This window comes from Cavia porcellus, unplaced genomic scaffold (assembly GCF_034190915.1).
Source record: "Cavia porcellus strain 051 isolate PalLab524CR breed Dunkin Hartley unplaced genomic scaffold, mCavPor4.1 scaffold_1, whole genome shotgun sequence".
Classification (NCBI taxonomy): domain Eukaryota; kingdom Metazoa; phylum Chordata; class Mammalia; order Rodentia; family Caviidae; genus Cavia; species Cavia porcellus.
The window spans coordinates 82,474,818-82,489,812 of NW_026947484.1; the positions used below are offsets into that span (position 1 = coordinate 82,474,818).

The window sequence follows — 14,995 nt, forward strand, 5'->3', positions numbered from 1 at the left end:
CACCACTATGCCCAGCTTTAAGTTTAATTTTTACATTATATAAATTGTTTACATGATATTGGCATTAAAAGTATATGTTGAGCTATATAAAGTTTTGCATCCTTTTGGTCTCTTCTTTCCCACTTACATGAACATTTTTTACAGACTTTTTGACTCCTCTACATAAAGAGAATACTGCAAATTCTATTTTGCAATTTACTTTTTAAATTTAAAAATATAATATGAAAATTTCTTGTATATACAGTTAGAAATCTTCCTTATTGCTTTTAGGTTACTGCTATTCTGTTGGAAGTACCCTGCTGATTTACCTTTTGTTGATGGACAGTAGAGAAAGGAAATGACAAATATAATTAAGATTTGATTCACTGTGGTTGAGAACTTGATGCAGATCTGATGTCAATGTACATAAATCTTACGTATTCTGTTTAATATTGAAAGGAAGTTGCAAGTGTACATAGAATCAACACATGTGCTGTAGGTTCACCCCCACTGCGTTAGCCTGATGCCTTATCTGCAAAGGTGGTGTGTGCTGTATCTCCCAGGGGACTATGCTTTATAGTAGATGCTGAAGTAGCCTCTTGGGAGGCAGTTAGCAGCACAAATGAGTTCTGCGGTAGGTCCTGTGGAAGAGACAAATACATGATGAGAGCTCTCAGTTTATTCTGGTGTCACAAATTGTTTAATCAGGCGAATGCAAGTTAGAGATCCATGTGTGCAAAGTAAAGCAGTGTATGATATTATACTTGACAGGAAAGCATCTGCCTGTTTCTTTTTTGTAAACAAAGATATTTGAATAAGGAGACTAGATTCTTTTCCTTTACAGTAAGATAAAATATTTTCACCACAAAATGGAGGGTGTTATATGAATGCTGGACTTATTCTTCACTTAATGGAAAATATCTTTAATATATTAAACATTGTTAAGGAACTGGGTATGGTGGTATGTGTCTGTAATCCCAGCTACTTGGGAGTCTGATCACATGAGGCCAAGAATTTGAAGCCAGCATGGGCAACAGAACGAGACCTCATTTTCTAAAGAACACAAACCAAACCTCTGGCTGGGCATAGTGGTGCATGCCTGTAATCTTAGAATTTAGGAGGCTGAGGCAGGATGATGATTGCAGGTTTGATGCCAGCTTGGGCTAGATAGTGATACAAAGCAAGACTTTGTCTCAAAGAACCAAAACCAAACCAAAATGAATGCCCTTCCCCCAACCAAACAACCCCCTCTAAATCCAAACAAAAACAAATTAAAATTTTTTCAGTGTATCTTCTTGGTTATTTGGTTTAGGTAGTCTTAAAAATCACTGAAGTTCAGCTCTATGACAAGATAACAAATTACGGACAGATATTGCCATCTTTCACCTTTGGGGACTCAGTCTCTAAAGATATATGGCATTTAAAAAATGATTATTGCATCATCATTGGCTGAAACTCGTAGTGGTAACTTGTGAAATACAACAATCTTTCTTCCCACTAGGAAGCATTACTACAAGAGCATTTTAAACTTATATTTCTTGGTTCAGAGAAATAAAGGTAAAAGAAAGAGGACCTGGGGTTTTAATTGTAATAATATGATTAAGTTTAATAATAATAAAGTATATATTAAGAAAAACATCAAGGACTTCCGGGAGAACATGGCGGACAGATAACAGCAACTACCGGAGGCTCTCTGAAAGACTTGGCTCAGAAGCCAGGAATGGTGCGGACTAAGGAGACATAAGCAGGTGGAGATATGCTCTGCTGACTCAGGAACGAACTGGGCTGAGAGAAACCAACTTGGAATGCATTCCTGGTGCTAAAACAGGAACAGAAAAGCCTCGGAGTGGAGGCTGGACCCCGCGCCATTGTAAGCCGCGATTTGGGTTTCCCGCTGCGTGGTGGCTGGCTGCCTCTACAGTGGCTCAGCAAGGAGAGAGACGCGCAGAAGCTCTGAGAACGGCAATCTGCGAACGGCAGGGAGGCGTGCACTGACTTGTGGTGAGGTGAGTGAGAGAAGCTGACACTCTACCACAGTTTGACTCCAGCGGAGGACTTTCTGGGCCTAAGCAGTCCTGCGGGAGCAGGGCGCGGTGGCGACTCCAGCCACACATCCCCCTCTCAGGCGGGATTGGTGAAAAGTGCCTGGCCTGCGTGACGCTGCTGGCGGACCTGGTAGGCTGTCCCAACCCAGATCCCAGAGCCTGACGGTGGCCGGGAGGGGAGACGCGTAGGCTGCCTGGTCCGTAACTCCCTGGTGCGCAGCGGTGAGCAGGAACACCTAGCTGGCGCAATTCGATCAGGCTGTGGCTGACTGGGAGAGAAGCTGGGCCTCTTATATAAGCTTGCATATATAAGGAACAGAGAAGAAGAGGCAGCATGGGAAGAGGCAGCAACAAGAAAGGCTCCTCGGCCCCCAATTCTGAGAAACAGGCAATAGCAGACACCGCACCAATATACATAAGGCACCATATAGAGAGCCTCATAGACCAATTCAGGAATGAAGTTATCAACGACCTGAAGCTAGAAGTATGCAGAATAGTTAGAGAAATGCTAAGTACCACCCAAGAAAAAACAGGCGGTGGAATGGAAGAACAGAAAAAAAGGGGAGAATTGTTTGATGGAGAAAACAGAGAAACCATAGAATACGTGAAGCAGGTTCAAAGGGACTACCAAGATACCAAGAAGTCTATAGAAGACTGGCATAACAGCTTGAAAGAAACTAAGGACAGACTATCTGAACTGGAGGGCAGACTTGTAATATGGGAGAATGAAATGAAAAACTTCTTAAAAATAACAAAGAAACAAACAGCAATAATACAAAGACAAGAAGATGATAAGAGGATCCATAACTTAAGGATTAAGAACATAAAAGAAGAAGTAGGGACACAAACAAGTGAACTACAAAAGCTACTCACAGAAATAATCCAGGAGAATTTTCCTAATTTAGCAAAAGGTAAAGATACTCAGATGTATGAGGCATACAGGACCCCAGCTACCTACAACCCAAACAGAGCAACACCCAGGCATATAATAATAAAAATTCCAGAAATTCAATACAAGAACAGAATATTAAAAGCTGTCAGAGACAAGAAACAGACCACTTACAAGGGAACACCCATCAGAATTACAGCAGATTTCTCGGCACAAACCATCAAATCACGAAGAGCGTGGGGGGAAATAATTCAAGCTTTGAAAGATAATAATCTCCAGCCAAGATTGAGATATCCTGCACAACTGTCCCTGGAAATTGATGGAAAAACAAGGTGCTTCCAGGATAAAGAGGAACTGGGGGAATTTGCAACCACCAATTCAACTCTACAGAGAGTATTGCAGGATATTCTAAAAAAAGAAAAATACAAAGAATCCAGAAATAATGGCAGAGAGGCCACAACGAATGGAGCAGAGAACAAAATGAAGAAGACAAACTGACAGCTACTGACAGAAAAAGAGCTCAACAGAAATGAGGCAGAGAAGATTAGATGATAGGAACAGCTATTTTGGAGAAAATGACATCTTAATAGGTAATACTGATTTAGTATCATCTTGTTTTGAAGTCTCATCTAGCTTTTGTCCTTCTGTCTCCAATAGTCTAAATAGGTTGTATCTTACTGGATTTTATTATGTACGATAGTATAAGCAAAAACCTTGTAAAGACAAGGAGATTATACAGAAACCATTATTCATTTTCTGTTAGTCGATTCTAAATACTCTGTAATGCTGTCATTCTCTTGAATGGTTTTACATTGTTTTGATATACTTAATGCTACAGTATACGAAGTTGTACTCAAGGATTTCAAAGAAAGACAATATGGTACCTACTTTTAGGTTAGGATTATCTAGTGGTGAAACACTATTCTGCTTAAATGGTTATGTTTTGATCTGCGCTGTTTCGTTGTTATGCCCTCTTTTATCTCAATCTCCACTCCATTATTTACTTTTTTATCTTTATCCTTTTAATTAAAGGAAAAAAATAGCAGGATATATTATAGTAACCCACTTTGACTTTTCATTACCTTGATTTAAAGCCCTGTATTACTCTCACCATCTGGTTTTTAACTGATGTTCCCCTATTCTGTTTTGCTGGATAGTATCAGGTTCGAAAGTTTAGGCATCAGCTGTGAAGATAATGAGATTCATTATGACGCCCATTCTTGTTGACTTTTATCTAATTTTTGAAGACCTACAATGTCTCCAATGTTTTGGTTTTGTTGGTTTTATTCTTTACTGTTTTGTTCAATTGTATTATAACTAACGATATAGGCAATTCTATTAGAGATAGCGGGAGGCATTATGGTATAACCATTGTTGATCACCTTGTATTATGTTTTTACATTATCTATTATGTCCACCCTTTTGACTTGACCGATTCTGTTCTGTTATGTCACATTTGGTTTTACTCTCTTCCAAAAAAGTAATAAGAACCGTGGGAGCAATGAAACCCAAAATGTGTAATAGTCATGGTACAAAAGAGAGGAAAAGAAAGTGCTCCAAACTATATAACTGCGTGTATATTTAAGTGTATAAGATAGAAAATGATATCACAGAGTTTTATTGGATCAATGAACAGAACTGTTTGCAGTATCATTGATGGAATGTCCACTTTACAAGCTTTAATTTTGTGACTTGAACAATTATTTCTAAGATGACAATATGTAATCCATTAACTAGTGATTTCCTACTGTTCATTTTTTTTCTGTAAATCTGTATAACTTGTACCCTTTCCCTGCTTTTTTTTTTCTTTTCTCCTTAAATAAAATTTAAAAAAAAAAAAAAAAAAAAAAAAGAAAAACATCAAGGAATAGAAAATTTATAAGCTAGCTTCTAAGAGTAACAAATGTTAGTTGTTAATCCAAAAAGGAAATGAAACTGTTCAAAGATGGTCACTATTACTAATAAAGAAATGAAGTTTAACACGAGACTTTTGCTTTGCATATTGGCAAAGATTTAGGTAGTTGAATGAATACATTACATACTTTAACATATTTTTAATTCTGTGGTGATCTATTTTGACTGTGGTCTAACTCTTATCCTGAGCTACCTAACTAGGTGTTCACTGTCCCTGTCCGATTTGTAGGTGGAACTAGTTTTGTGTAGTCAGGACAGTAGGATGCTGGAAGGGGCAAAGTGTGTTTCTGAGACCACTTAGCAAACTAAGTCAAGGGCTGATACTCAATTTTAATAGCTGCTAATTTGCTGCATGTCATACCAGTCTCTCTGCCTCAATTTCTTGTCAGAGCTATTCTGTATCCCAGGCCAGAAATCTTTTGTTCCTCTCACCTCTGTCAGGAAATTTGGTTTAGAACATGTGGAACTTGCAGTCCGCTCACGCACACTGTGCACCTGGTCCAAGCTGCTGTGTTGTCCTGTCTGGTTACTCTCAACTACTGTCCCCTCCGTTCCTTGCTTCCATCCTTACCCATTTAGTCACAGCCTGAATGTGATTTAGGAAGTGGAGGCTAGAAGACTTCCCTCAGAGAGCAGAGTCATCTCTTGGGAGGGAAACGTGTCTGAGACCTGAGAACTGGAAAGGCAGGCTCCTCCCATCCCAATGGGGTGAAGGCTGAGCTCCTTTTCTTTCTAGTCTCATTTCTCAACCTTCTCAGTCTTCCTCACTGATTTCTAACCACATTCACCTCTTCTCCTCCCTTCCTGCTCGGGACTGGGCACTAGCCACTCTGCTACTGAGCTATATCCATAGTCTTTTTTATTTTTTTTATTTTGAGTCAAGGTCTTGCTCAGTTTCCCAGGCTGGCCTCAAACTTGAACCCTCCTCCCTCAGCCTGTTGAGGGGCTGTGAGTACAGGTGTGCAGAGCCATGCCCAGCTCCTTGCCTCAGCCTAAACTACTCATCCAGATACCTGTATGATTAATTACCCTCTTTGGGCCTCTCCTGAATTTCACCTCCTCTGAAACACCTTCCTTTGTCTATTCTGTGTGAAACAACAACCCTTCCCTTTGCACTGGTTTTGTCTTTTCCTGGCCTTTTCTACTTATCAACATTTTCACTCCATTAGCATCGACATTTCTTTTCCCTATAGAGTACCTGCTCACCAGTTAGGCATTCTGTAACTGTTTTGTCTTGTCTTATCTTTTCTTTTTTTCTCTTTCTTTACTGGCTTTTTGGAGAGTCTTTCTATGTAGTTTAGGCTGGTCTTCAATTATATATAGCCTAGCTTGACCTTCAGCTTGCAGTGATCCTCCCACCTCAGCCTCCCGCATGCTGGGGTTACTGACAGGCAGGTACCCAATTTCTTTAGTGACTCCTTCTCTGCCACCCTTGTACTTTGGCCAGAGGCAGGGAGTGGAATGCTGCGTTTCATGCACAAAATATTTCTGTCCAGGAAATCTGTGGGCATAAACTCTTTTCTCATTCATTGCTCAGATTTTTCTGTTCTAATAGTCTTTATCAGCAAAAGAATCTGTTTTCTAAGTAACTTTCCTGTGTTTGGGACTGGAGCTTTCCTTTTTCTGATATTTGATATCAGATTATGTAATTACTTTAACATTTTAGTACTCGTTTCCATCAGCTGGCAAATAATTCTTGCAGCAGATATTGCCCCAGGTTGGGTGCCAGGTTATAAGCTAGGGCTTAGACATGGAGAGCTTGCCTTTTCCTTCTGGGCTGATGGAAGAGAGGGTGGCAGGATGTGCCAACAGCTGTGGTAAGGGAGGCAGAGGGGCAGGTGGGGACGTGGGTAGCTCCTCAGGCCTGGGCCAGAGGGTTGGGAATTTCAAGGCTGGGTGCGAGATACCAGGTGAAGAAGCCAACAAAGATTGCTCCAACGGTAAGGGATCATCTTCAGAGTCACAGAGAGCTATATTTGCTAGAGGAGTACAAACCTGTGAGTACTGTTGGGGTGCATAGCTGGCCTTCTGTGTTTGAACTTTTTGTATGAACATATTCAACCAACCATGAATCAAAGATATTTTAGAAAACATTTTTCGTTTGTACTGAACATGTTGCAGGCATTTTTCATATCATAATTTTGTAATGAATTGGCACGGGAGAGAGGAAAGTTGAAGGGAGAAGTGAAAAGAATTGAACTGGATCTGGTGACGCATGCCTGCAATCCCAGGAATTGGGAGCCTGAGGTAGGAGGATTGCCTTTAGTTCCAGGCCAGCCTGGGTTGCGTATTGAGCTCAGTGCCAGCCTGAATTACAGTGTGAGACTTGTCTTAAAACAAATACAAAGACAAAAACAACAAAACAAAAAAGAAAAAGGAATAGAGATGTGTTATGTCCATATACCAACTTCCCGTGATGGATGTAATCATATGTATTGCAAATGTAGTAGTAACAAATTAAAAAAAACTTTTTGTGGAGAAAGTATAGCAAGTATTACTTTAGCACTTACATCACATTAGATATTATAAATTTAGAGGTAATTTAAAGTCTACAGAAAGATCTGTGGAGGTTGTATGAAAATCTAGTGCCATTGTATATAAAGGAGTTGGACATTGTTGAATGTCAGTGTCTTAGGAAGTCATAGGTCACATGGCCAACCTTTTTTTTTTCTTTTAAACAGAAAAAAGTAAGAAACAACAGTAAAACAGTTTCAAAACAGGCTAGTAGCAGAGTAATAATAAGCAACACATTGCATATGGTTAGTATTTACAGCAGTTGTTCAGAGGGCGAACCTTTTAGAGACCAAGTGCCCAAACTGCAGCCCAACCCACGTTTTAATCCATAGAGCCAACACTGCAGTTAAGGCTGAATACCAAGGTTTTAATTTAGAGAAAACAACTCATATATTAGCATCTTTCCTCTTAAAAGAAAAACATAATAACAGAGCTTTCAATGATATGAACAACTTTTTACTGAATGGTAGAAGTTTGCATTTGGTGTAGTTTTGCACAGTTAGTGTGATCTTTCCTATTGTAAAGCATGCTAATCATTTGTCAGGTCTTGGCTCATACTTTGTTAGTCTGAGAGCATCACGTGCAGCACTCAGGGCATGTTAATCTGTTTCTTGTATCAGATTTGATATAATTCAAAGCTGAAGACAGCTGCTCAGAGGTATAAGGTCATCCGAACAAAATAAGAAAAGCAGTCCTGAGTGCTTTCATTGACTTAAATTGTTTGGCAGAGAATTACATCTAAGGATTTCATTTCAGAACTAACAACTGTGGTGTCCTGTGTCATCCTTTCACACTCTGTCTTCTCAAGTATTGCATGAAGATCATTGAATTTATTTTTCCACAAAGATCTTCCTTGAAATTCCGATAGCTGCATGTCCAGATTTCCAAAAACCTAAAATGTGTTGCTAGTAAAGATCAAGTTCTTCAAAATTTGCTTTATCTGGAGAAGAAGACACAGAGCTGTCTCCATTATATGGAACTATAAAAATCTGTTTCTAAAATTCTCCTTTGCAGCTGCTAAAATGCTAGAAAATTTCCTGTAGATTTCCTGATGGTTGTAGGATTGTCTACAAATGTAGAATTTTCTAAGTGAACTTTTAGATTTGGAAAATTTAAAAAAAATCAGCTACTCACTTGCAAGGTCTCTCAAAAACTTGAAGTTTTTCTCTCAAATATTTTGATTCATCCTTTCTGCTGTTTTCACTACACCTTGTAGGTTTTTGTTCAGTTTATTGAAGTATATTGTGAAATCTGTAAGAAAACATGAAGTTGTTAAGCCAGACCATATCAGTGAGCTGTGGATGGATATTCTTGCTGTTTTCATTCAGAAACAGCATAATTTAATCCATGCAGGCTAAAAATCTCTCCAGGACTCATCCTGTGCTTGGTCATTGTACTAAGTAAAGCATTACACTGGGTGTGAACCTCATTAAGAAGTGCTTGAAAGTTGAAAATTAAGAGCATCAGCTATGATGTAATTCACCATTTTTGTGATGTCTTTGAAGATATCATCTAATTTTTTGCTGCTTTAACCTGGCACAAAGAGCTTCTTGATGTATAATACAAAGTGATTGAATGACTGGATGTTTTGCTTTTTATTTATTTATTTTTGTTTTTGACACCAGGGATCAAACTCATGACCTTGTGCTTGCCAAGCAGGTACTTACGCCACTGAGCTAAATCCCTGGCCTTTTTTTTTTTTTTTTGGTGGTGGTACCAGGGATTGAACTTGACCTCACACTTGCCAAGCTGGCGCTTAAGCCACTGAGCTAAGTCCCCAGCCCCGACATTTTGCTTTTTAATAAAAAACTGTATGGGGGCTGGAGGTTTAGCTCAGTGGCATAAGTGCCTGCCTTGCAAGCAGGCAGTCGTGAGTTCGATCCCCGGTATCGATAAAAAGGAAAAAAGACAAAAAAATAAAATAAAATAAAATAAAGAACTGTATGAAACCAAATGTTGCCCTCAGCTTGCAAGGTGACCTGTTACTAGTAATTGAGACTACTTTTATGGTCTAATGTCTTGTGACAAAAAAGCTTCCATCACAGCATTGTAGCTATTGATCCCTTGTGTTCTTCCAGTCAAAGGCAGCCGTTTCTCCAGCTCTTCTCTCATGATGTCATCAACAGCATAACACAGAATTACTGCTAGCCTTTCATGCTTATATATCTGTGTTTTCATCCAAGCACATGGAGTAACAGGCTGCCTTTTGTAAGTCAGTGGTGAGCTGCTGACTTACATCACTTGCCATGCACAGGACTGTCTTTATTTAACAGTATTTCTGCTAAGTGGCATCTCAGAGATGCATTACTTAACTTTATCCTTGTTTGGAAAATCATGAAAAATAGAATTGTTCCCAGACAGCATGACTGTTTTGATAAAATCCCCACCAGCAAGAGGGCCTGCCTCTCTGTATGGTGAAATTTGAAAGCTGGCACTTGTTAGATGATTTATGTTAGAAAGATAGGTATAAAAAATAAGATACTAAGAATGGTATTTCCTCAATTTTCCTTCAAGAAACTCTTAGTTTCATCAAGTTTGGCAACACTTTTGTGGTTAGTGTCAAAGTATGATCTGACACTTCTTGTCTAACACACAACACTTTGTGCAGTTGTTATAGGACAGCACATTCTGACAAGCTGAGGCGCAGACAGACCAACTCTGGGCTGGGGATGTGGAATACCCTCTACTGAACTTGGACGAGACCTTTCTACAAGTGCATGTACGAGCGAAAGAGCCTTTCAGAACATGGGAGTGGCTTAAAATTTTTTTTTTTTTTAGTCTTTTTGAGACCAGTTTCGCTATATGGAGCAGGCTGGCCTTGAACTCATTGTATAGCTCAGGCTAGCCTCAAACGTTAATGATTCTCCTGCTTCAGCCTCCCGAGCGCTGGGATTTACAGGCATGAGCCCCCACTGGCTAAGAGTGGCATTTCTTGTGAACTTGTAGTGTTGGAAAATTCAGTTTTATTTTAAGGACACTAGCAATAAAGCCAGGTCAGTGATTGACTGACAGGAGTAAGAGCTTGGCAAGGGATGACTTGTCAATAGGACAGGAAGGGATGTGAGAATTTCTCTAAGAATGGTGGGAGCTCTAAGTAACTAAAGGATCAGAGTTCCTCCTGAGTGAGCGTACATGATATTTGGGAGAAAAGGGACCTGATCTTAAGCATACTAATTTGACGCTGATGACCATATCCTTTGTTCTGCAGAGGCCGACCTAGCCATCATGGAAGCAGTGGAGGCAGAGAGTCCGCTGAACCCCAGCTGTAAGATCATGACCTTCAGACCGTCCATGGAGGAGTTCCAGGAGTTCAACAAATACCTTGCATATATGGAATCTAAAGGAGCTCACCGAGCCGGTCTTGCCAAGGTGATTATGCTCAGATCCTGTCACCAAAAAGATCCTTTGGCCTTTCAGTTATGTTGTTAGTCTTCATGAGATGGGTCATTGTTTCATCCAAAGAGTATTTGCAGTATCATTGTTCTTTGTATCCATGTGGAGTACTTGACTTTCTGAAAGACTGTTTTATTTCAACTTCTTATCTATGTAGAACTCTTGATTTGCTTGAAGAATAATTATTTCATTATTTTGACTACATATATACTGGTGACTGCTGCTGCTTTTGCTTTTCTTTCTTTTAAAATCAAGGGTAGTTCTTAGAACTAGAGATCCATCTATGGGTTTCAGAGGTATTGAACTACTCGGTTTTCATTAGTTTCTCCTGGAATATAATATTAACCTGAAGCTTAACCACTAGTCCCCCTTCTCTCCCTTCCTTGCTTGTTTTTCCTCTGTGTGTATGTGTGTTTGTCATTGTTATCATTGTTTTGTTTTTTGATGTGGTCTCACTATGTAGTTCAGGCCGGCCTTGAACTCACTAGGGAGCCCAGACTGGCTTCAAACTCGTGGTGACCATCCTACCTCAGCCTCAGGGACTATTTTTTTCTTTTCCCCTCCTCCTCTCCTCTCCTCTCCTCTCCTCTCCTCCCCTCCTCTCCCTCCCTTTCCCTCTCCTCCCCTCCCCTCTCTTCCCTTTCTTTCCCTTTCTTCCCTTCCTTTCCCCTCTTTTGTCTCCTCTTGTCTCTCTTCTCTCCTCTGTCTTCTCTTCCTTTTTTGCAGAACTGAGGATTGATCCCAGGGCCTTCACACTGAGCTGTGTTCCCTATCCTTTTACTTTTTGAGACAATCTTGCTAGGTCACTAAATTGTCCAGGGTGGGCTCAAACTCATAATCTTCTTGTCTTAGCCTCTCAGAGTGTTATGATTACAGTGTGTACTTTCATGCTTGTCATTTTATTTTTTGATACATTTATTGAGTAACGATTTAGGTACCATACAATACACTCACTTAGCGTTTGTAACTCAAATGATTTTTAATATGTTCAGGGAGTTGTACACCTCTCTTGAATTCGAGAGCACTTTCATTACCCTCCACAGAGACTCAGTAGCCATTAAGCTGTCATTTTCAATTCTCTGCTGGGCCTCTGCCTCACCAGCCTTTGGCACCCACAGACTACTTTATTTCTCTATGAATTTGCCTCTTCTGTTTTCTTTTTAGTTAGGTGTTCCACCAACTAGAAAGAGTGCTTGCTGTGGGGAGTCAAAACAACTAAGTTCTCGTCTCCATGGAGCTTGTATTGTAGAGAGGGCATATAAGGGTGATGATGTGAGGACATTTAAGCAGGTACTCAAAGTATAAGAAGAAAATAGACATTTTGAGATGTGATGGCAGAAACAATGCGCATCCTGAAGCCTGCTGGTTGCCTGAGCTTCATGTGTGGGATGAAGAGGAAGGTGGCCAGTGGAGTTAGTGCCTGGCGAGGGAGGGGAGAGTGTGGGGAGGTGTAGAAGGGGCCAGATGATACTGGGCTTGTCTAGTTTTAGTGAAAGCATCAGGGATTTTATTTTGAGCACAGTGGTAAGCATCAAAAACTGGAATTTAGGGAGAGAGCAGATGTGGTGGTTGTTTGTTTATTTATTTCTTTTGCTACTTTTGTGGCATTATTTTGAAACCCTGCACTTGCTTCCATGTGAAGAATGAGATTCTTGGGAGCAGGGCAGAGAGCTCATAGGAAGTCTTGTCAGGAGTGATTGTGTTTATCCAATGAGGAGCTGATGGTGGCCTAGACCAGTGAGAAAGGGGAGAAGTGGTCTTTGGTTTACCTATGTTTGAAAATACCTTTCTTATTCTTACAGGTGTCAGGTGATATCCTTAAAGAATGATGGTAGCCAAAGATTGGAGGTGTAGACAATATGCTCAGGGTCAAGAGTGTTCAGTATGGTACTGAGACTTCACTGAACATTTGGGTTCGTAGTTCCACAGTCAGAACTTTGAAAGAGGATTTTCTGTGTAACTCATTCATTCTCTGACCTTTTGCATAATGGCAATCTGGTATTTATTTATTTACTTATTGTACTGGGATTGAACCCAGACCTTCATAATGAGCTGCATCTCTAGTCATTGATTGATTGATTGATTGATTGACAGTGTGTCATTTTCCCAGGCTGGTTTTAAACTTGTGATCCTCTTGTCTTCCAGAGTGCTGGGATTACAAGTGTCTACAACCACTCCCATTTTAATTTAAAACTTTTCCCAGGAAGAATATATTTTATTGTACTTACTTCAGATTATTATTAGTTTTTTTAAACAGGATCTCACTCTACTAGGTTTTTGGATTATGAATGTTAAGTTAAAGCCAGGGTTTCTGAAGACTTACCACTGTTGCCATGTATGTCCCTGAACCCTGGCAGGCCCTGTTGCTGGGCCAAAGCAGTCAGCTGTGAAGGGTTCTCTTCGGACTTCCATTTTTGCTCTGAAGATGGGTTAGGGTAGAGAGCTCAAGAGAACTTCTGAAACAGCAGGGTTGGTGTTGCTTCTCATGTGGACCGGATGCTACTTATAACCTAATTCCTTACTGTTTCTGGCATCCATTCCCAAAGGTGTGTGATTTTGTTATGTATATAAGGGTCAAAGATATTGCACTGAGTATTGAATAGAGAAGGTGAAAGTTGAGAACGGAAGATAGAAAATTAGAAAGTAAAGGTCCGTAATGACTTCTTCAGCTGAGCTATCCTTAATTTAGCTTTTTTCTTGTGTCATGCTCATTTTTGGCACACCAGCACTTTCAGATTATGTTTGTGGTGAAAAATCATTTTTTTGTTGAAGAAAAGGTAGTATTTCATAATAGTTGTACATACATGTTTTTGATCATGAACTTGTAATGGGTTAGAAAGAATCTGGGCTGTATTTGGCCAGAGGGAAATCAAGGATGGTTGTTCCTTACCTTTTGAGTTTTGAATGCAATCCTTTGTCCTGTTTCCACTCCCTTTCCTTTCTTGTGTTCCACTGAGGTTAACAGAATGGCTTGTGGTAGAGTAGCAGGTTTAGTAACTTTAGAAGACGAAGGAGCAGCTACCCCCCATAAGGGTTGTGTTGCTTGTGGCATTATGTAATAATAAAGTTAATGAGAACTACAATTACAAGACACACCTGTGTCCAGAACTGAGGCCTTCCCCGCACCAAATTGAGACTCATTAACAGAATTAGAGGTATTAATTCATTCAATCCTCTGATATCACTTGTATTAGGAATTAAGTCGGCTAGTTATTTCTAATCATCTTTGTTCTCTTCTATGTCATGACACAGAAATTCAGCTTCCTTCTTGTTCTGGAAGTTGCAGTAATAACAAATGCACAGACAAGCACCACATCGAGTTATATGGTAAAAGTGAAGCCTGCATGGATAGAGCTGCTTTGCTTTGTGGCTAGCCCTGGGGAGCAGAGCCATCTGTGAGGTTCTTTGTTAATACACTGCTGACGACATCTAATGAGTTGGTCTTAGTTTAAGATTTGGACAATGAGTTATTCCAATAATAGTGACTTGGGCCTCAGATTATAGTATATCTTGATTTTTCTCTAGAAAATACCTTTTAGATTTATACAGTATTTGGATTTAATTTTTTATTTATTTTTCTTTTTTACCACTTCCCCAAGTCCGATTTTATTTTAGTGTTTTGAGACAATGTCTTGCTTTGTTTCCCAGGTTTGTCTTCAATTCCTGGACTTAAGAGATCCTCCCACCTCAGTCTCTCTGAGTGCTGGGAATATGGTCAAGCACCATAGTGCCCAGCTGGATTAGGTTTTACGTCTTGAGTGAGAGGTTTGAGAGTCTGATGGTATCTATGGAGTTAATGGTGTGGTTGGAAAAATGAAAGAGTGACAGTGTCTTTAAATGTGACACTTGTATTGTTTATTGGAAGGAGAACATGATGTACATTTTTCATATAAGGAATGGAATCTGTTTGTCCCCAGTGGTATCAGAACATAGACTGCTGAAGCCACTGTTTATGTATGCATGTTTTGTAGCTTTGTGACAGTCTGGAGAAGTGTTTCTCTTCCTCCATGGAGTCCCTGGGTCCTTCCTGAGTGGGGGAATGGTGGTAGGTAGTTGATCGCAATAGCAACTTCCTTGAGGGTATGTGATGCAGATGTAGCTGGGGCTATCCCATGAAGAGTGAAAGCCAGATTGGGTTTGGGCAGATGGTGATAGCAATTGTGAATCCCATTTTGATATAATCAGGAAGGTAAACTTTAAGTGGAATAGATTTAGTTAATTTAAATTCATCCCATGTAAAGATCCAACTTTGGAATTTTTA

General features: G+C 39.9%; 1 protein-coding gene across 4 annotated transcripts in view; it reads left to right on the top strand.

Moving 5' to 3' along the window:
* Nucleotides 1–14,995, top strand: part of Kdm4c (lysine demethylase 4C) — a 354,968-nt gene that overhangs the window by 26,339 nt on the left and 313,634 nt on the right. For 3 of the 4 annotated variants that reach the window (XM_013155087.3, XM_003472256.5, XM_023566045.2), the window contains exon 2: nucleotides 10,550–10,710. In XM_013155087.3, the coding sequence (XP_013010541.1) occupies nucleotides 10,567–10,710 (144 nt within the window). In that variant the 5' untranslated portion in view covers nucleotides 10,550–10,566. Of the gene's footprint in view, nucleotides 1–9,933; nucleotides 10,061–10,549; nucleotides 10,711–14,995 lie in introns of those variants that run through there. The other variant, XM_013155088.3, reaches the window with a different exon arrangement.